The sequence below is a fragment of the Aspergillus welwitschiae genome (genome assembly GCF_003344945.1).
Source record: "Aspergillus welwitschiae strain CBS 139.54b unplaced genomic scaffold BDQ94scaffold_17, whole genome shotgun sequence".
NCBI lineage: Eukaryota > Fungi > Ascomycota > Eurotiomycetes > Eurotiales > Aspergillaceae > Aspergillus > Aspergillus welwitschiae.
The window spans coordinates 572,328-591,165 of NW_020798711.1; the positions used below are offsets into that span (position 1 = coordinate 572,328).

General features: G+C 50.2%; 7 protein-coding genes across 7 annotated transcripts; 3 read left to right on the forward strand and 4 right to left on the reverse strand.

The window, feature by feature from the left end:
* Window positions 1–1,777: 1,777 nt before the first annotated feature.
* Window positions 1,778–5,859, reverse strand: BDQ94DRAFT_179027 (transcription factor; the record flags this gene model as incomplete). The annotated part of the gene is made up of 5 exons (XM_026773275.1): window positions 1,778–2,043; window positions 2,152–2,273; window positions 2,396–4,002; window positions 4,747–5,546; window positions 5,610–5,859. 5 exons carry the CDS (start codon window positions 5,857–5,859, stop codon window positions 1,778–1,780), a joined length of 3,045 nt encoding a protein of 1,014 aa, XP_026626093.1.
* Window positions 5,860–6,513: 654 nt separating this feature from the next.
* Window positions 6,514–7,769, forward strand: BDQ94DRAFT_37329 (Zn(II)2Cys6 transcription factor domain-containing protein). The gene is made up of 4 exons (XM_026775601.1): window positions 6,514–6,692; window positions 6,750–6,763; window positions 6,824–6,886; window positions 6,940–7,769. The coding sequence occupies exons 1-4, from the start codon at window positions 6,618–6,620 to the stop codon at window positions 7,610–7,612; spliced, it is 825 nt and encodes a 274-aa protein (XP_026626094.1). The 5' UTR covers window positions 6,514–6,617; the 3' UTR covers window positions 7,613–7,769.
* A 1,263-nt stretch (window positions 7,770–9,032) lies between these two features.
* On the reverse strand, window positions 9,033–10,862 carry BDQ94DRAFT_170751 (3-oxoacid CoA-transferase; the record flags this gene model as incomplete). Its single annotated transcript, XM_026771575.1, has 6 exons — window positions 9,033–9,260; window positions 9,320–9,417; window positions 9,478–9,822; window positions 9,888–10,274; window positions 10,338–10,532; window positions 10,601–10,862. The coding sequence occupies 6 exons, from the start codon at window positions 10,860–10,862 to the stop codon at window positions 9,033–9,035; spliced, it is 1,515 nt and encodes a 504-aa protein (XP_026626095.1).
* A 943-nt stretch (window positions 10,863–11,805) lies between these two features.
* On the reverse strand, window positions 11,806–12,171 carry BDQ94DRAFT_170752 (uncharacterized protein; the record flags this gene model as incomplete). The annotated part of the gene is made up of 1 exon (XM_026771576.1): window positions 11,806–12,171. One exon carries the CDS (start codon window positions 12,169–12,171, stop codon window positions 11,806–11,808), a length of 366 nt encoding a protein of 121 aa, XP_026626096.1.
* A 616-nt stretch (window positions 12,172–12,787) lies between these two features.
* BDQ94DRAFT_170753 (peptidase family M49-domain-containing protein) lies at window positions 12,788–13,706 on the reverse strand (the record flags this gene model as incomplete). Its single annotated transcript, XM_026771577.1, has 5 exons — window positions 12,788–13,177; window positions 13,226–13,249; window positions 13,299–13,372; window positions 13,420–13,531; window positions 13,578–13,706. 5 exons carry the CDS (start codon window positions 13,704–13,706, stop codon window positions 12,788–12,790), a joined length of 729 nt encoding a protein of 242 aa, XP_026626097.1.
* An 898-nt stretch (window positions 13,707–14,604) lies between these two features.
* Window positions 14,605–16,038, forward strand: BDQ94DRAFT_170754 (class-II fumarase/aspartase family protein; the record flags this gene model as incomplete). Its single annotated transcript, XM_026771578.1, has 1 exon — window positions 14,605–16,038. One exon carries the CDS (start codon window positions 14,605–14,607, stop codon window positions 16,036–16,038), a length of 1,434 nt encoding a protein of 477 aa, XP_026626098.1.
* A 324-nt stretch (window positions 16,039–16,362) lies between these two features.
* On the forward strand, window positions 16,363–18,388 carry BDQ94DRAFT_159752 (homogentisate 1,2-dioxygenase; the record flags this gene model as incomplete). Its single annotated transcript, XM_026769114.1, has 6 exons — window positions 16,363–16,490; window positions 16,626–16,936; window positions 16,990–17,627; window positions 17,684–18,038; window positions 18,089–18,207; window positions 18,260–18,388. 6 exons carry the CDS (start codon window positions 16,363–16,365, stop codon window positions 18,386–18,388), a joined length of 1,680 nt encoding a protein of 559 aa, XP_026626099.1.
* Between the last annotated feature and the right edge of the window lie 450 nt (window positions 18,389–18,838).

Consider the following 18,838-nt stretch of genomic DNA (forward strand, 5'->3'; position numbering starts at 1 on the left):
TCCAAGGCCGTTACCGAGATGAACCAGAGAATGGTCAACGGCAAGCCCCTCTACGTTGCCCTTGCCCAGCGCAAGGATGTCCGCCGCAGCCAGCTCGAGGCTAGCATCCAGGCTCGCAACACCATCAGACAGCAGCAGGCCGCCGCTGCCGCTGGTATGCCCCAGCCTTACATGCAGCCCGCTGTCTTCTACGGCCCCGGCCAGCAGGGCTTCATCCCTGGTGGTCAGCGCGGCATGGCCTTCCCCCCTCAGCCCGGTATGGTGATGGGTATCCCCGGTGGACGCCCCGGCCAGTACCCCGGTCCCTTCCCTGGCCAGCAGGGTGGTCGCGGCATGGGCCCCAACCAGCAGATTCCCCCCAACTTTGCTCAGGGTATCCCCATGGGCATGCAGGGCCCTGGTGGCATCCCTAACGGCATGGGATACCCCCAGATGGCTCAGGTGCAGTTCGGACGCGGCGCTGGTGGCCGTGGTCAGGTCCCCGGAATGCCCATGGGTCAGGGTATGCGTGGCGGTCCCGGTTACGGTCAGGGCCGTGGTGCTCCTGTTCAGCAGGGTCAGATGCGCCCTGGCCAGGGTGGTCGCGGACAGAACGCTGCTGCGCCCGCTGGTCCTCAGGAGGGTGCCGCTGGTGGTGTTAACGCTCAGACTCTGGGTGCCGCTCCCCCGGCCCAGCAGAAGCAGATGCTCGGCGAGGCTCTCTACCCCAAGATCCAGGCCCAGCAGCCTGAGCTGGCTGGTAAGATCACTGGTATGCTTCTGGAGATGGACAACACCGAGTTGCTCAGCCTGTGAGTTTTTTTCCCTTCTGCTCCATTTGACTGTCAGTTCTTGTTGCTAATATATTATTGTAGGCTTGAGGACGAGGAAGCCCTGCGCGCCAAGGTCGATGAGGCCCTTAGCGTTTACGATGAGTACATGAAGAACAAGGGCACCGAGTCCGAGGCTCCTGCCGCTGAGGCTGCCAAGCCCGAGGCGGAGAAGGAGGCCTCGACCGAGGAGAACAAGGCGTAAATCCGCGTCTCATCTCCTGCACCGGTGGTTTGATTTCAGCAGTCTGCCATGTCGGACCTTTTTGACTCCCACCTATTTTTGATGACCTCTTTTACCTCTTTTACTCGAATTAACGATTTCACCTCTTATTTTCCTCCTATCCGACACCTCCTTTCCATTTTATCCACCCCCTAACCTTTCCACTTTTTTTTTTTTTTTTTTTAACACCTCTCTTCTCTTTCCCTCCTGGTCCTGATATCCCTCGGTTCCCAAAAGTTCTTTGTTAGTGGTGTCATCGGTCCATGATTAGCGAGCGACATCACCTTGACCGGATTTCCCGTCTCTTTTCCTTTCTCCTACTTCCTCTTGAAGGGCGCTTTGAGGGTTCTTTCCCTGTCAATGTTATAGTGCACGTGATGCAAGAGGGCGCTGGGCAAAGGAAGGCGGGCCAATTCTGGGAACGGAGATGAAAAGTTGTTCGGATGCCATGGTTCTCTTATTTCATGTCACGAGAGGGAGGAAGTTGTGACGTCTTTTCTCTTCCTATCCCCGCCATACTACCTACCTCGTATCCTACGATATGACACGAGTGTAATATAGACTTATGACTTCCTCACGGGATCTTTCTCACGTATTCTACGTAATATGTCGACCTCCGTTTCTATTTTGTAGACGTAACTATTTGTATTTACACGGTTCCTGTACCTCATAATATCCACTATCATACATCCTCCCCTGCCCATATATACTCAAAACATCATGTTGTAGTATACTCAACGACCCCTCAAAAAGAAGGATACTGCTGCCCAAACATATCCGCCAGATCATCAAAGTTACTCCCTTCGAGCAGATCCACAATCCCGAAATCAAACTCTCCCACCGCATCTCCATTATTATCATTCGTAGTACTAACCCCCTCCGCAGAGAACAAACGATCCTCGTGAGACAGATGTGCATGGCTACTAGTGTTAGCAGGTTCATGCAGGCCAGATGTTGTAGCAGCAGTAGTAGTAGCAGGGGTTCTCCTTCCTGCCCGTCCTCTTGCATATTCTTCATTCAAGTTGGTCGTGGATAGCGAGTTAATGGGAGTGAAGAAGGTAGTCTGGTGAGGATCTACTACTACTTTTCGTCGTTTGTTGGGTGATGATGATGGATCACCTGCGGTGGTGGTATTTTCATGGATAGTCCGAGATAGAAGGGAAAGCGCCCTGTGGCAGTGTTTGGCTGCATCCCATTGCGTGGACATGGTGTGCAGAATTGTGAGACATTTGGTAATTTCTCTGGTTTACGGTTGTTAGTGGGGTGGGTTGGTAGGTAGGTTGGGCGGGTGTGGGGTGCATGCAGGTTAGGGGGGTTTTGTGAGACAATTGTGCAGGAAGAAGATCGGGGGAGGGTAACGTACTGAGCTCCTTTGGACAGGACGTATTGGCGGAGTTGGCATGCAAATGCAAGGACGAGACCTGACATCCAGGCAGCAGAGAGGAAACCGGGCCAGAAGAATGATTGACCGCTTTCTTGTTGCGTCGTTAACGCGGAGATGATCTCCCTTGCGGCATTGATGCAGGTTTGAAGCCCGGAGCAGAATTCGGGGGTGGATGGGCTGAGGGAGAGGGAGGGGCGGTTGATTAGGAGGATGAGATGTTGGTAAAGAACAGTGAAGAAGGGGGCGAAGTTGAATGCGGCGGTGGTTGTTGCTGCTGGGGAGGATGAAGGGGGTTGGTCGGTGGATGACTGTTGTGGCAGTGGTTGTTGTTGGCCTTGAAGTGTCTCGATGGAGAGATTGTTCCACCATTTATGGACGTCTGTGATGAGGAATAGCACGGAGCTACGTGGGACGGAGCGCACAGTAATAGATTTGTGGAAGAGCTCGAGGGCTCGTCCTGTCAGGGTGCCGGACTCGACGTAGCTTGCAAAGGCAAGTTCGCGGCGGTTTTGCTGGGCTTCTTCGGCTGAGGAGCTGCTGTGGGCTGAGAAGGCATGCGGTGAGGTGTTTTCAAGGTGTTGGTTGCTTGTGAGCTGGGAGCGGTGTTCCCTTTGCTCAGCATACGACGTAGACCGGACGAAATGGGATCTATTGTACATTCCTGGTATATGGATTTCAGGCGCATTGGGTGAACAGACATCGATATCCGAGTCTTGCACACCGAGGGGCAGCCCAAGTGCCTGGCTTAGGTATCGATCAATAGCGTAGGCACACCAAAAGATCCTCTTGCGCAACTGTCTGTCGTGGGTTGTGAGCTCCTTGTATCGGTACGGACAGCGATGGAGACCAGCGTGCAGCATGGAACGCAGCATGCAGCCACCTACGGTGGAGGCTGTCCGGAGGGACATCCTTGCAAGCAGATATAGTTGGCAAGCAAGAAGTGCCTGCAAGGACAACATATCATGTTTACTAGTCAGCGTCCCAAGGAGAGAATGCATGCTGCTGGGCGATTCAATCCGAGACTCCAGCGGGAGATTGATCTCCGGATGGACAGAATTGGCCAAATTGAAGATACACTGGAAGATTGTTGTCCAGCAAACATGTCGGTGATCGGCCATCGGTGTGTTACGGGCTGGCTCCTGGCGATCTTCCGAATAGAGTCCCTCCATGGCCTGTAAAAAAGTAGGGCCATGTAGAAAAGGGAACAAAGGATGCCAAACTTTGAAGTACATCATCATGAGTTTCCGAGCTGTATCAAGCGGGGGAGCGTTCCCCAAGACCGCTGCCACTGCGGAATCATATGCCCATCGGCACGGAAACTGGTCATTCTGCAGTGCAACCGGGGACGTCTTATGCGAGGCATCACTGCCTACCAGGGTATCCTCGGGCTGGGGGAAGTCTTGAGCAGGCGATGAACCACTCGGATCTAGACTTTCGGAGAAAGCCCGTCGGACGGTATTGATGAAGTAGACACCACTGGAGCTACCGACAAATTGGCTCTCATCCTTGGAATGCGCAGTCAGGGAACCAATCTCGGATGGGCCATTGGTAAGGTCCGGAGGCTCCATTCTCGTGGGATCATGATGCTGCCGTCGCGGATAAGGAGAGAGCATGGAAGAGAAGATGGCGTTGAAGTCAAGGATCTCGGATTGAACTGCGAGACGCAAATCCGGGTGCCTGCTTAGTCATGGATAGAGCACAGATGGGGCACCACCACCATCAACATTTCTGATGTTATGAATATCAATCCCTGGATATTTAGTGATTTTCTCTAGGAGGACCTGCTATTTTAAAGGCGTATGACTCACTTCTGGTCTCTCAACCGTCAGAGGGTGAGTTGACTTTTATGATGTGGATGTCTAATGCTGACCAGCCTATACTGCTTGCTAAAATTGTTGGCAAGAAGTGATCACCCTGTTCCACGGCATAAATGCCTAAAGGATAGTGTACCAGATTGGGAGATAGATCTGTGTATCGTGTTTGGAAATGACTGTGACATGACCTTGGTACTACTAACTGGAGGTGACCGCACACTAGAAGCAGGGAAAGGCAGGAGTCTATCTAGCTGTAGCTTAATATGAAACAAGGCTGTTTCTCGAGGATATGATTCCTATTAGAACTTATGAAGTAAGACTAGAGGACGTTGCAGTCTGACTATGAAACCTTCCACTCGATGCTATGCTTGACAGGAAAATAATCGCATCTATACCACCTCTTTCCCAGTACCGTCACACAGGGCAAGAAACCCGGGCAGAATGTCAAGCCGAAAACGCCAGTTGCCGTATGTTTGCTTACGATGAAGCCAACTGCTGTTCAATTTCTTTGCAAACTGCATCCACAACTCCCTGAGTATTCGCCGAGCCCCCGAGATCCGGTGTCAGAATCCCAGCAGCGCACACCTTCTCGACACAATCCATCAACTTTTTGGCAGCATCTTTCTCACCCAACCAGGCTAGCATCTCCGCAGCGGACCAGAAGGTGGCCACCGGGTTGGCCACGCCCTTTCCCATGATGTCAAAAGCGCTTCCATGGACCGGCTCGAATAGCGAGGGATTCTTGCGGGTAGGGTCGAGGTTGCTGGATGGTGCCACGCCGATGGAACCAGCCAAACCAGCTGCCAGGTCAGACAGAATGTCCATATGCAGATTGGTTCCCACAATAGTATCCAACGACTCCGGTTTCGAAATCATGCGGAGGGTCATGGCGTCCACCAACATCTTGTCCCAGGTGACGTCCGGGAAGTCTTTCGCAACCTCCTCCGCGACCTCGTCCCAAAGGACCATTCCATGGCGCATGGCGTTACTTTTGGTGACGACGGTCAGGTGGCGACGCGGTCTGGAGCGTGCTGTTTCAAATGCAAAGCGCATAATTCTTTCAACACCAACTCGTGTGAAGATCGCCACCTCTGTCGCAGCTTCCCATGGCTGACCTGTGTGGCTGCGTCCGCCTTGGCCACAATACTCCCCCTCGGAATTCTCTCGCACAAGGACCCAATCAATGCCATTCACAGCTGTGGTCAGAGGTGACTTGGTTCCGGGAAAAGTGCGCACAGGACGGACGTTGGCATATAGTTGCAATGGACTGCGAAGTGCTAATAGCAGGCCCCATAAGGAGACATGATCGGGTACGTCTAGATTGGTTAGTGCGTTTATTGCAAAAGTGTATTTGTCGTGTCAGGATCGGATATTCATACCTGGATGTCCCACAGAGCCAAACAAGCCTGCGTCGAATTGTCGCAGAGTGTCCAAGTAACCTTCAGAAACATATCGACCATGTTGCTTGTAGTATTCAGTGCCCCATGGGAGATGCGTAAATTCAATGTTGAATGTGTTCAACGTCTGAGCGAGCTTGTTAACCACTTCAATGGTCGCTCGCACTACTTCCTCGCCAATGCCGTCACCCGGGATGGATGCGATACGATAAGTAGTTTTCTCTGTAGTCATTGTGTCTTTGCAAGTCCAAAACACAATAGTAGGAGCTGAAGTGAGGAACCTATCTCTGGCTATCAATACTGGTTTGATCCCCGCATCTTGATGCTCTATATACTTCCCCGCTCCGGCTATTACTCAGGCTGAAGGTTTGTCCTGAGCATGTCGCCATAGCTTCGCCGCACGCGACTGTATTCGTGCCTCGTACTTTCACGTTTTGATATGCACTATTAGCGAGTAGTTTATTTTCGTTGGCTTATGCAAATGGAGCTAGTATGATATGGAGGCAGTGATGGATACTGATGTGCTTATATAATCAAGACTATACCGAATCAGTGGCTACCGCACAGGCCGGCTTCCTAGCCTGGTCTCCATATGCCGTTCTGCGATGGACTGGCTGCTATGGATGCCACAACAACCAACGCGTATAATGTATAGATGCTGAGTAGATAATAGGGTGTGCAGAGCAGGGTGATTGTTGATCCCTCAAGGACAGGCACAGGCACTGCTCACAGAGGAAGCCACGCGTCGGCTAAGCGTTCAGCCGTAAGAGGTCTCCACCGTCCCTGCGCTTATCCCGAAGCGGCAGCCACGATCGACCCGAGTTGCTTAGCCTTTCTATGGCGGCAATCCGCTGCTCCATAACGCTTTTCCTCGAGCGCCCTCTTAATCCTGCCCTCTGGCCGATACTACGTTGATCCCCGAGCGGAGCCGGTCAATCTACTGCATACTTTACTGCGTCACTCCTCGTTCAAACTATTAACCGGTCAACAATGGCGCCTGCAAAGCCGAACAAAGTGTCTCGCATCACAGTGGCTTGTAATTCCTGCCGGTTTCGGAAACAGAAGGTGAGATTATATCTGATCCTCGTGATTCTTCCCATCTAACAGTCTATGTGTTTCTAGTGCAGTGGGAATAAGTAAGTAGGAGGTCCCTCGTTCTTACTTCAGTCTTTTACTCATGCAATCCAACCTGCAAGGCCAATTTGTACTCAATGCGACCAGCACAATCGGCCGTGCGACTGGCCCGAACAGTTGAAACGGTAAGCTACGCCAACTGCTGGAATTTAAAGTGTACCAACCTTATACCTCTTAGTGGCCCGGCAAAAGGTTATATAGAAGCCTTGGAGCATCGTCTCCATGAAACAGAAAGTCTGCTTCTGAATCTACTCGCCCAAATCCCAGATTCTCAGCTCTCTGCTTCGGTTCAGGGAAGCCAAGATCGTTCAAGCAGGCATAGGAACAGCGGCAGTCCGCCACAAACGTACTCATCATCATCTTCCCGCCTCGGAAAGCGAGGCACCGACTATTGGAAGAAGTTTCCTCTACACACTGTCCAGGACATCCGTGACTGGCAGAATGATTGTTTGAGCAATGAAGGAGATGGTTCAACACGACACTCTTTGGGACCTGAAGCCGTTAAGCGTCCTTCTGCCTCACAGTCTGAATACCAACCGGAGACTGTATCTCCAAAAGATCAGATGCCTGAGTTTCAAGGCTATCGCGAAATGCCTACGCTACCACGGATACATCAGATCGAGATACCAAACAGCCCGATAGATGCCGGTTCATCGCCGGCCAAAGTTGCATATGGCAGTGGATTCGATGGTGAGGCCAGAGAGAATCGTCCACGGATGGATCCTGTTTTCGAAGCAATACAGTATCAGCGCGCTCGAGCAGAAGCGGTCCACGAGTTCCCTAGTATGCAGAAACCGAGTTTGTGGCGAGGTGCACCTTCTGTGAGCTTTCAACAACAATTTCTTTGGTAGTCCATTAGACAATTGATATATAGGGCATGCAAGTATCTTATTGATTATAAACTTGGTCGGTCGCTGGGACGCCGCAACGTTATATCTCCCGCGTGGTTTACTTACAAATAATTGCTTATTTTATCATGGAGGAATCCTTGAGTCTACTTTGCTAAAGGAGGAACTATATGCTGTATATACAATGGCCTAATCGTATGCTATTTCTCTACAATGACCAAACGAGTACTATATCATGAGCCAAATCTTCAAGCTGTGCGCCACAAGCATTCGATTATAATACCGCATTACAAAGCGAGCCAAGAACCTCGTGCTATGTTCCCTAATCGGGAAGGTATGCACCCATCCGCTCCGTCTACCAAACAGAAACCCATACCAGCCGCAGCATTCTTTCCATCAAAAGTCTTCCAGCCAAACACTTCAGAGTTGATCGTTAACCTGCAGAATTATGCTCTACATATTAGCTCAATTTCTCGGATCCTACAGAGTACCTCAAACCATGCACATCTTACATCGCCATGACGCCGTCACCATTCCATCATATAGCATGAAGTATATTCGCCTCCGATCATACAAAGAACCATTATATCACTCACTCAATCATGTTAACAAGACTGCATATTTGTGGATCCCTACAAATTGAATTTTGATCTTACCATATAACATGATACTCTATAACTCATGATCTCATCATAACGCTTCTTCGAACCTACGTTATTCAGTACTACTGATGTACTTGGTTATTTAAACTACCCTCTCTTTCTTCCTCATTCCATTCCATCCTATCTTCAATCATATCTCACTTGCCTTCCAGTACCTTACAAACGAAGCATCACCCCCAAATTAACCAACCACCAAACAACAAACCCAATAATTCCCCCTTCCGTCGAGAAGCATCAACAAAATGCCCTCCAAACCAATCGCCTCCCCACCCCTCCAACCCAAGAAAGTCCACGGCGCTGTCCGCGACGACCTCCCCATCGACGACTACGAGAATGCATGGGCCCAACAGGAGGAAGAAGAGGACGAAGAACAAAAAGAGAGAAGTGGTAATATCGCCTACAACGCACCGAATGTCGCTGCCGCGAGGAGGATGAATACCGGCACTGCGCCGAATCCTGCTGAGGGGACACATAAGGGGACGACGGGGTCGGTTAATAGGTCGAAGACGGGACATTGATCTCCTTCTTTCTCTTTTCTCTTTCTCCATCAATTATCTATTGTATTGATGGTGTATACGTGTATTATGTGTGTATGGGGTTTTTGTTTAAGGAATGAGTAGTGTGTATATCATGAATCTAGTTTTGAATTTCCTTTATCCAACCAACCAGTCATCAACATCAACGTTATATACAACAATCACAATCTATAAACAACCATGCAAGATGTGTGAAGCACGAAGCACAAAAGTGGTATAATAAATTTACAGCATAGGCTTCAGATCAGCAGAAACCTTGAAAGGAGCAGCAGTCTTGCTGCGGATCTCCTCGACGGTCACGCCCTCGGCGTACTCGGCAAGAGTCAGACCCTCGGTGGGGCTGACTTCGAAGACGGCCAGATCAGTGATGATCTTCCACACGCAGCGGGGGCCGGTCAGGGGGAAGCTGCACTCGGGGAGAATCTTGGGGTTGCCCTTCTTGTCGGTGTGTTCCTGTTTGATTGTTAACGGGCATTCGACGTTGTGGATGTAAGTAAAGGATTGTGACTTACCATGGTGACGACGACCTTGGTCTTCTCGGGGTTGGAAACGAGGTCCATGGCTCCACCCATACCCTTGACCTTACCGGGAAGCATGAAGTTGGCGAGATCTGAAGATTAGATATTAGTATTGTTCATTATAACTTTGTGGTGAAGGGAAATGAGCTTACCTCCGTACTGGCTGACCTGGAGAGCACCAAGCATGGTCAGGTCAATGCGGCCAGAGCGGATCATACCGAAACTCTCGTGGGAACCGAAAACAGAAGCACCGCGACCCAGGGTGACGGTCTCCTTGCCGGGGTTGATCAAGTCGGGGTCCTCCTCACCGGGCTTGGGGTAGCCACCCAGACCCAGGATACCGTTCTCGGCCTGGAGGACGACCTCCACACCCTCCTCGACGTAGGAAGGAGCAATCAGGGGCATACCGATACCAAGGTTGACGTACATGCCGTCCTTGAATTCCTTGGCGGCACGCTTGACGATACGTTCACGACGGGCAGTGGCATCACCGGAACCTATAACACCGACATTGTTAGCGAATCTGCGCTATAAAAACCTAGGACTTGACTTGGTGACTGACCGGCCTGGAGCATCTCGTTGGGGTCCTTGGCGAAAGTGAGCTTCTCGATCTTCTTCTCGCCGGTGCTCTGGATGACCTTGTTGACGTAGATGCCCTGGAGGTGGATGCTCTCGGGGTCAATCTCGCCAACTTCGACGATGTGATCGGCCTCGACGATGGTGTACTTGGCGTTCTTGGCCATGGCCTCGTTGAAGTTGTTCATGGACTTGCGGAACTGGCAGTTACCCAGCTTGTCGGCCTTGTGGACCTTAACCAGGGCGTAGTCACCGAAAATCGATTCTTCCAGGATGTAATTCTTTCCGTTAAATTCGCGTTCTTCCTTGGGGGCGTTCTTGATAGCGACGCTACCGTCCTTGTTGTAACGCACGGGGAGTTCACCAGATTGCACTTTTCAGCGTTAACCGTTAGTTGACATCAAGGATTGAATAATAGCCATTGGAGTAAGCATACCAATTGTTCCGTAAGCAGCAGGGGTATAGAAGGCAGGGACACCAGCGGCACCAGCGGCACACTTTTCCGCAATGGTACCCTGGGGGGTCAATTCCAGAGAGAGGTCACCAGTGAGATACATTTTCTCGAAGACCTTGTTTTCACCGATAAAAGAGGCAATCATCTTGCTGATCTGCTTGCTTTCCAGCAGCTGGCCTATTATCATTATCCGTTAGACCGATTACGAACTGTGTAGTCGTTCAATTGCACTGGAGTAAACCTACCGAGACCAACACCGGGCATACCAGCATTGTTGGAGACGACAGTCAGATCCTTGATGTCCGGGCGGTCACGCACGGCATCAATCAAGGTAGTAGGGACACCAGCGAAACCGAAACCACCGACAAGAAGGGTCGAGGAACCCTTCATATCCTTGATCGCTTCCTGAGCGGACGGGCATAGTTTATCGATTGCGCGCTTGGCAGTTGAGACGGAGAAATTCCGCCTCCAGATGGGGCGGAACACCGCAGGAACAGGCCGCGACATGGTTGTCGACCAGCCTTGACAAAATAATTGAGATCTGCGGAGGGAGTCAAAACCTGGGGAAAGAAAGAAAGAAGAGAAAGAGAGAAGGACGGACAAGGCCAGCGATAAAAAGAAGCTCAGCCTAGGCCAGACCGGCTCTGCAGCATCGCGTAGCTCGCCGTTCGGCTAGTGAGCATGACGGCGCAGCCGACAAAAGCGATTATCCGCCGCCGACTTCCAGCATCGCTTTGCCGCCTTCCGAAGCCGACCCCACTGTCTCACCGCTGGGGTCGTAATGCCTCGTACGCCTGTGGGGGGGAGAAACGTTCTGCCTGCGGGGTGTCCGCGCGCCCCCTGTTGAACTCACCCCGGGTCTTCCCCTCAAAAGCGCTATCAAGGCACGCGATCGGACCGGAATGGCCTTGTCAAACGTGCTCCGAATCCACCGGTATCCCCCAATGCACGGATTGTTTCGTAGTTACTTTCTGCTTGTCAGTCAGTTAATTCAGGGTCCACCGGCGGCGATGATTGATTAGATAATCGCCCGATTGGGAGATCCCGTCACAACGACGGCGTATTTTACGATTCCGACAGCGGGACTGGCGTCGGCAAGACAAATCGGGTGAACTCGCCGATGTTCCTGGCCAGCCTTGACTCTGCCGACTTTCCCTCCGACTCGGGAGATCTTGTGGGGTCTCGATCTGGGGTAGCACATTCCCTGCTTCACAACAATTTTTTTTTTTTTTTTTGGGTTCTACATTATGAGGGTAAAGATGGACTACTCTGGCCACTTAAGATTAAAAGCATAATTATTTCGCATTCTGGTCATTCTCGATACATGCTACTGCTAAGAGAATCGGGAAACCGACAACCACGTGACCATATCCCCCTAAACCATTCTTGGCCACCAAGATAAAGATTCCAACAAAACCGATTAATGTGGTGATCAAAAATGGTCCCTTTTTTATAAAGTTTCCTGATTGACTGGAAGAATTCGCCAATTCACTGCTTGCAAATCGCAGAGAAGGATTGTATCACAGCAGTCGGTCAATTCTTGCACACTGTTGTAACTTTCAGGCCTTTCGGCAATCATTTCGTTGTAGATCCACCGGATGGTACCGGCTGAACTGACTTTACAGTTCCACCACTCCAGGGTCACCGCCTTAGCACTATACATCCGCGTGTTCGGTGTCTGCGCATATTTTTGCAGTCCGACAAAAAATTCCTCGGCCGCAGCGGCATTTGCAGCAGTCACCAGATAGTACTTTCGCATGATGGGTTCCAGCATCCCGTCGACTACGTGCTCTTGAAGGTGAACGTAGTACGGCATGATTTAGACTTGGTTAGGATTGGATGTTGTCCAGTATAAGCATATAGTGTTCCTCTTCAGTAATTCTGAGAGAGGTAAGGAAGGACTTGATTAGATTTATGATCTTGCAAACTAGACGACAGGATTATGATACTCCTTTATATGCGTAGGCGCATACTGAAATATCTGGTCTTTGTGGAATGTCCCCAATGCTGCGTAGGCCGGAACCTAGGGCATTTGCAGCGGATTGGAATATTCCACAGATATCAGTATAACGATGCAAGATGTTTGGGTTTTCATTCTTTGTGCTCTGCGAAACGATAAGTCATGTACTACAATACATCTGGGTAATCTTTGTTTAGGTTCGGAACTAGTGGCTGTAACTAACACGATGGTTACGGATATTCTCTTGTAGACATGCCAATATGCGCAATGACTACTAATTTATGCCTTGTCAGTTTTGGCGCTCTTGTGCATTTTTGCTATAAGGAGAGAGCCGGACCACTGCTATTTCGCAGTCTGTCTGAACGATTATGCAATAGGGCCTATTATCTAGGTTTATTAGTAGAATTTGCCATGTTTCGAGTTTTTCTTATGCATTTGTTTTTTGGTTGTGTTGTATGCTGAGTGCAAAGTGCTATTCGATGCTTCTTTCAGCCCAGCTTTGCACAACTCCCTGAGCTGTGGGTTCATACTCCTTTATCTTCACGTCATCACCGACGAGGTAGGTGTTTGCTTGGCTAAACACCAAAGGAGGGTCTTTTTTGGAGACAAGAATATCTCTCCATTTCAGAGCTTCACCGTCAACAATTGATAGATTCTCATAGAAGCGGCGGCAGTTGGAGACGTCAGCAGTGCAACGATAGATAAAAAGTTTTAGGAGCATGCGACCCAGTGATGATTTGCCACGAGAGATTACGCGCGATTGGTCAACTTTGACCGTCAAGCTATTCATCTCCACATCCTTTGTAACTGTATAGAGGCCGCCACTGTCGCGAAGGAGGTGTTGAAAGATGGCATAGTGTGCCTAGATGGAAGTCAGGGGAGGGTTAACATGGCAATACTATAGACTTACTCGACTATGTGCTTGTCCCCATATCTGTCGATCGCTTAGCAATACCTTCAAACACACTTAGTTCTTACCTTACCTTGGTCGTAGGATCGTAATTTTCAAGGCCTCGAAGCCCATCAACACCCAGCTGAAGATACATGTTGTAGGCGACTGTAATTCACTGTCTTAGCTCCTGTCACCTCGACAATGTAACTTACTGTCGTCAGGCTTGATCTGCTCAAGTATCTTACTCGACGATGAAGATACTGATGCTAGAGAATTAAGGGCTTCTCCAGATATATCAGGTGTGAATTTCTGGTCACCGGATCCCTAGACAAATGAGAAGAATTCAACCAGTGAACAGGCAGATTCTCACGAAGTAATTGCCGATATTGGATAAAAATCTAGCAGCATAGTCTAGGAACTTGTCTAACAACAGAATGCCGACTCCAGTTTTGGTAGCAAGTTGTTCCCAGTTCCCTTCACAGGTATTGTAGAGGTCCATAATGAAGTCGAAAATGCCATTAGCTTCTGGTGAGACTTGACGGAGGATAATTCTCGTGCCATCCTAGGCAGCCCTTAAATACAAGACGTTAGAAATCATTGCTGCGCGTTCGTGAGTGGAGACGTGTAGTACCTCGCCATATGATGAGCATAGAGCTTTTCCTGTGGGCTCAACCTGTCAAATGCGGCCGCCACCGACAATTGGTATATCTGAGGTTTCGTCGTGGTTGAAGTTGGGACTCAGTTGACTTCGTAGCTCGAGAAAAGACAATAATGGACCAGGTTGTTTCGTCGTCAAATGTTTATGCCCTCGCACATGTGACTTTGCGCGACAATCCATGCCATCCTGATAAGAAGCCGCATTTAGTTGGCTGTTGCACACTGTAATGGCAGCGTGAGATTCACGGCACACATAACGTTTGCTATTATCATGCTGTGCAAGCAATGTACTACATCAGTGCTCACTAAATTTCTATTGTCATAGACTACGGTTGCTCCCGGACCCGTATGTCTATGTGTTTTGTCCAGTGTGGAATGGCACGCAAACGGTCCCCGTTTCTGATATCCTGGGAGGAGTGGTAACCACTGAATTTCCATATCACGCATAGTAATTTTAGATGATTTTCCTATCAGACCTTGTGCTGTACCACATGTAACGTTCACAGAAGTCGAGGGATTGAAGGCATGATGAAGGCATACGCGGAACCCCACATTTCTTGCGGGGCTGCCCCCATGCATCTGTCGGCAATTCCAGGCACCTCCGCTCTATTCACATACACCCATGGCTCATTCCGAAGCCGAGCTTAAACGGCTTGCTCTCCAGTACTCAACGCGGATATCATATACAGCATTAACTGACTTTAGCTTGTGACCTTACACACTTCATATCTCCTCTTACCATGTCAGCATCCTCATTTGCCCAGTTATGTCGTATCACTCGTCCGCGGATCTCCATCTCCCCTATTGCATCTCGAAGATCCATCGGGTCCGTCAGTGCAATTGACTCGGGAATCTTCCGGACATTATTCGGAACTGAAGAAATACGCAAAGTATTTGATGATGAAGCGTACATCAAGCGGTGTGTGGATGCCGAAGCCGCCCTCGCAAGAGCGCAATCACGTTGCGATGTGATCCCATCACAGATCGGCGAGATGGTAACCCAGAAACTTCGCGAGTCGAAGCTGGACATGGAACGGCTCCGACATGAGACAGAAATTGTCGGTTACCCTATTCTTCCTTTGGTTCGTCAGCTATCTGCGATGTGCGGCGACGAGGCTGGGAAGTACGTGCATTGGGGCGCAACAACTCAAGATATCATGGACCTAGCCAGTGTGTTGCAGATCAAAGAAGGATTAAATATTGTCGAGCGCCAACTCAAAGAAATTATCAGTACCCTACGTGGACTATCTGTCAAGTACAAGGACACACCAATGGCCGGCCGTACGCACCTTCAACATGCCCTTCCTGTTACCTTTGGGTACAAGTGCGCGGTATGGCTATCAGGCTTTCAGCGTCATCTGGAGCGCCTAGAGCAGCTGAAAGACCGCTGCTTGTTGGCTCAGTTTGGTGGAGCAGCTGGATCATTGGCATCCCTGGGGACCGGGGATGCTGGACTACGAGTGCGCAAAGCTTTGGCAGAGGAGTTGGGTCTTGTGGATCCTCCCATCACCTGGCATGTTGCTCGGGACGGCGTAGCGGAGATAACTAGTTTTCTGGCGCTGATGGGTGGATCAATGGGCAAAATAGCCCTAGACATCATCATCATGTCCTCCAACGAGCTGGGCGAGGTATCCGAGCCGTTTGTGCCACACCGTGGTGCTTCCTCTACAATGCCCCAGAAGCGCAATCCCATATCAAGCGAAGTTATTCTGGCAGCGTCAAAGATCCTTCGATCAAACGCTGGGCTGGTCCTTGACGGCATGGTCGCTGACTTTGAGCGTGCCTCGGGTCCTTGGCACCTAGAGTGGGTAGCTATCCCGGAAAGCTTTGTCATTGCGGTCGGAGCGCTATCCCAGACACAGTTTGCTCTATCTGGCTTATGTGTCCACGGCCAGAAGATGCTAGAGAACCTTCACTCCACTAAGGGATTGATTGTGGCAGAGGCAGTGATGATGGGGCTGGCACCACATGTGGGACGGCAACAGGCGCATGACATCGTCTACGAGGCTTGCCGGGAGAGCATCGAGGCGAACCAGTCACTGCTTGAGTGCTTGATGAAAAAGACTGAAGTGACCTCAAAAATGAGCGAAGAGCGTCTGAGCCAGCTATGTGACCCTGTCAATTACTTGGGTGCGTCGACGAGAATGGTGGAAGATGTTCTTGCTGTCGATTAGGGATTCAAGCTATATGCATTCCTCCCTGGGCCATACTCTTAGCATAGTAATACGAACTAAATGATAGATACCTATGGCTATGCCCCATCTCTGCCATGTTCAAATAAGCTTATATGGCAGTGTCCCATAACCCCAGATGCCATCGAGGAATGGCTCCACATTCACGGAGCCGGTAGCCCCGCATTGGGGGGAGTGGACTGTGGGGAAGGGGTCAGTGAGGGTAGTCAGTACTCTTGGGCTATCTATGAGACCTGGTACACTTTCAGATCTCCTTCGAACTGCTTCCACCTCGTTGTTACCCATGTGGGTCTTTTCTCATGCGCCATGGATACTCGCACATCATCAGCTAGCCCCGATTATGCTGTCTTGCTCCACATACTCCATCTTTCTAGACGTCGACAGCTATCATGGGATCATGAGGGGCCTATCCAACCCTCAGGTTATGCATTGACGTATGTCTCAATTATGTTAATCAGCTGTTCTTGCCATCTTATACTTAAGGGCGTCTTATGCTGTTATATCCATACACTCTCAATTACACATGTCTTAATCCATCCATCCCTTGTTTGAACTCTGATATCACATAGTTGGTCCATCATGCCAGCATCCACAGCCAACCAGCGAAGGCCCATCAAAGACCTGACGAAAGTGTTCCATTACACAGACACCATGACACGCAAGCCTACCCGCGACAATGATCCATACGAATACATGGCTGGATTTGGGAACCGCTTTCAGTCAGAAGTCATCCCAGGGACCTTACCAGCCGGCCAAAACAACCCACAAGAGCCGCGGTTTGGTCTGTACACTGAAGGCCTCACGTACTCGGCCTTCACAGCACCCAGAAATGCCAACTTTAGCACTTATATGTACCGGGTGAGGCCGGCAGCTGCACACAGTATGGATCCCATTCGTTCTTCAAGTCAAGCAAATGTCCCTGACGTTGTGAAGATGGCTACAGGAACGACTGCGAGCAAAAATCAGATATCGAAAACTGCTTCCTCACACTTAATCCCAAAGTGACAGCGTTTGCTGGTCAAGCTGAATGGGCGCCATTTCCTCTTCCCATCGAAGACGAGGAAGTCGACTTTGTAGATGGCCTACACACGCTGGGGGGAAGCGGAGACCCAAATCTGCGAGAAGGTATTGCACTCTACGTCTTCATGATAAATGCGGATATGGACCGCCGGGCATACTGTAATACGGACGGTGACTTCCTGATCGTGGCTCAGCTGGGAATTCTCGACTTACAGACTGAGATGGGGATGCTGTTCCTGCAACCCGGCGAAGTCTGTGTCATACCCCGCGGAGTACGCTTCACTATCCGCTTGGGCCCCGAGCATAATGTTGCCCGCGGGTACATCGTCGAGATATGGGGTTCTCGTTGGGAGTTACCTGTTTTAGGACCCTTAGGTGGTCATGGATTAGCGAACCCACGAGACTTTCTTCACCCCGTGGCCCATATTGACGAGAACCTCCACGAGGACTGGGAAATTGTCAACAAGGCAAATGGTCAATTTAGCGTCATAGAGCAGGATCACAGCCCATTCGATTTAGTGGCATGGCATGGGAATGTCGTACCCTACAAGGTATGCAATGATTATTCTGTGATGTAGAGAAATACGATACTGACAGTCCTCTACAGTACGACCTGACCAAATTCGCCTCTCAAAACGCAACATCTATCGATCACACGGACCCGTCTGTAAACTGCGTATTGACTGCCCCGTCTAAAGACCCAGTAACGCCATTAGCCGACTTTCTATGGTTTGGACCACGATGGGATGTGGCGTCCAACACGTTCCGTCCTCCGTATTTTCATCGCAACTCGGCTACCGAGTTTCTTGCGTGTCTGTATGGAAGCGGACTCGGACGTTCTGAAGAATTCCTGCCCGGAGGAGGTAGTATCGAGGTCAGCCATACGCCACACGGCAACTTCAGCGATGACTATGTGCGTGAAATGCGCAACCAGGTGAACGATCCTCGGAGGATCTTAGAGAGTAAGACAATGGCATTAAACATCATTTGGAACAGGTTGCTGACATTGTAGATCAAATGACCATTATGGTTGAAAGTAGCCGGTCGTTTCTGTTCACCGAATATGCACGAACTGGTTGTGGGACATTCAAGGCTCAAGGTCCAGATCCCAAAGTGTGGGATGCTTTACCTGTAGGTATTCAGGTCCGCACGATGGTTGAAGCCGAGCTGATGATCTATGTAGGACAAATTCTCCGCGTATCCAAACATCAAGGAGATTCTCAGTCAAGTCAAGGCTGATAAAGAAGCATGGAAGAAGCAGCTGGAAGCGTACTACGATGATAGCAGTCTGGCAGAAATGGCTCGAGGATAACGAGAAAGCTTAGTTAGGTAAATCAAGGTGTGCGTATATCTGCAATGCCGAGACAGTCAGCTCTGAATCTTCATCTTGGGAGGCGCTACCGGCAGCTGGCTGGCGATTCGCGCACAGGGCGCCAGGCAGCAAGACCAGCTTCCCGGACAGAGAAGGGAAGCGGCGGTATGAAGTAGTATCGCAGAGATATTTGAAGACGATGTGAAGGGGATATTTGGGGCAATGGGAATCCCGGGCGAGAATCACCCATGGGAATCGGTCGATGCGTCTATGTAGAATATTAATTACAGTTTAAAAAAGATGTCTCGTCTCGTTCAGCCTTGGGAAATCTCAGGCAGATCTATCGGGATAAAGCTCAGCCTCGCCCTCAACCCCGCCCACTCTTGCCCAAAAGTGACGGTCATTCCAACAATATGCGGCCAGCAAAACTATCGTCTTCCATTGTAGCCT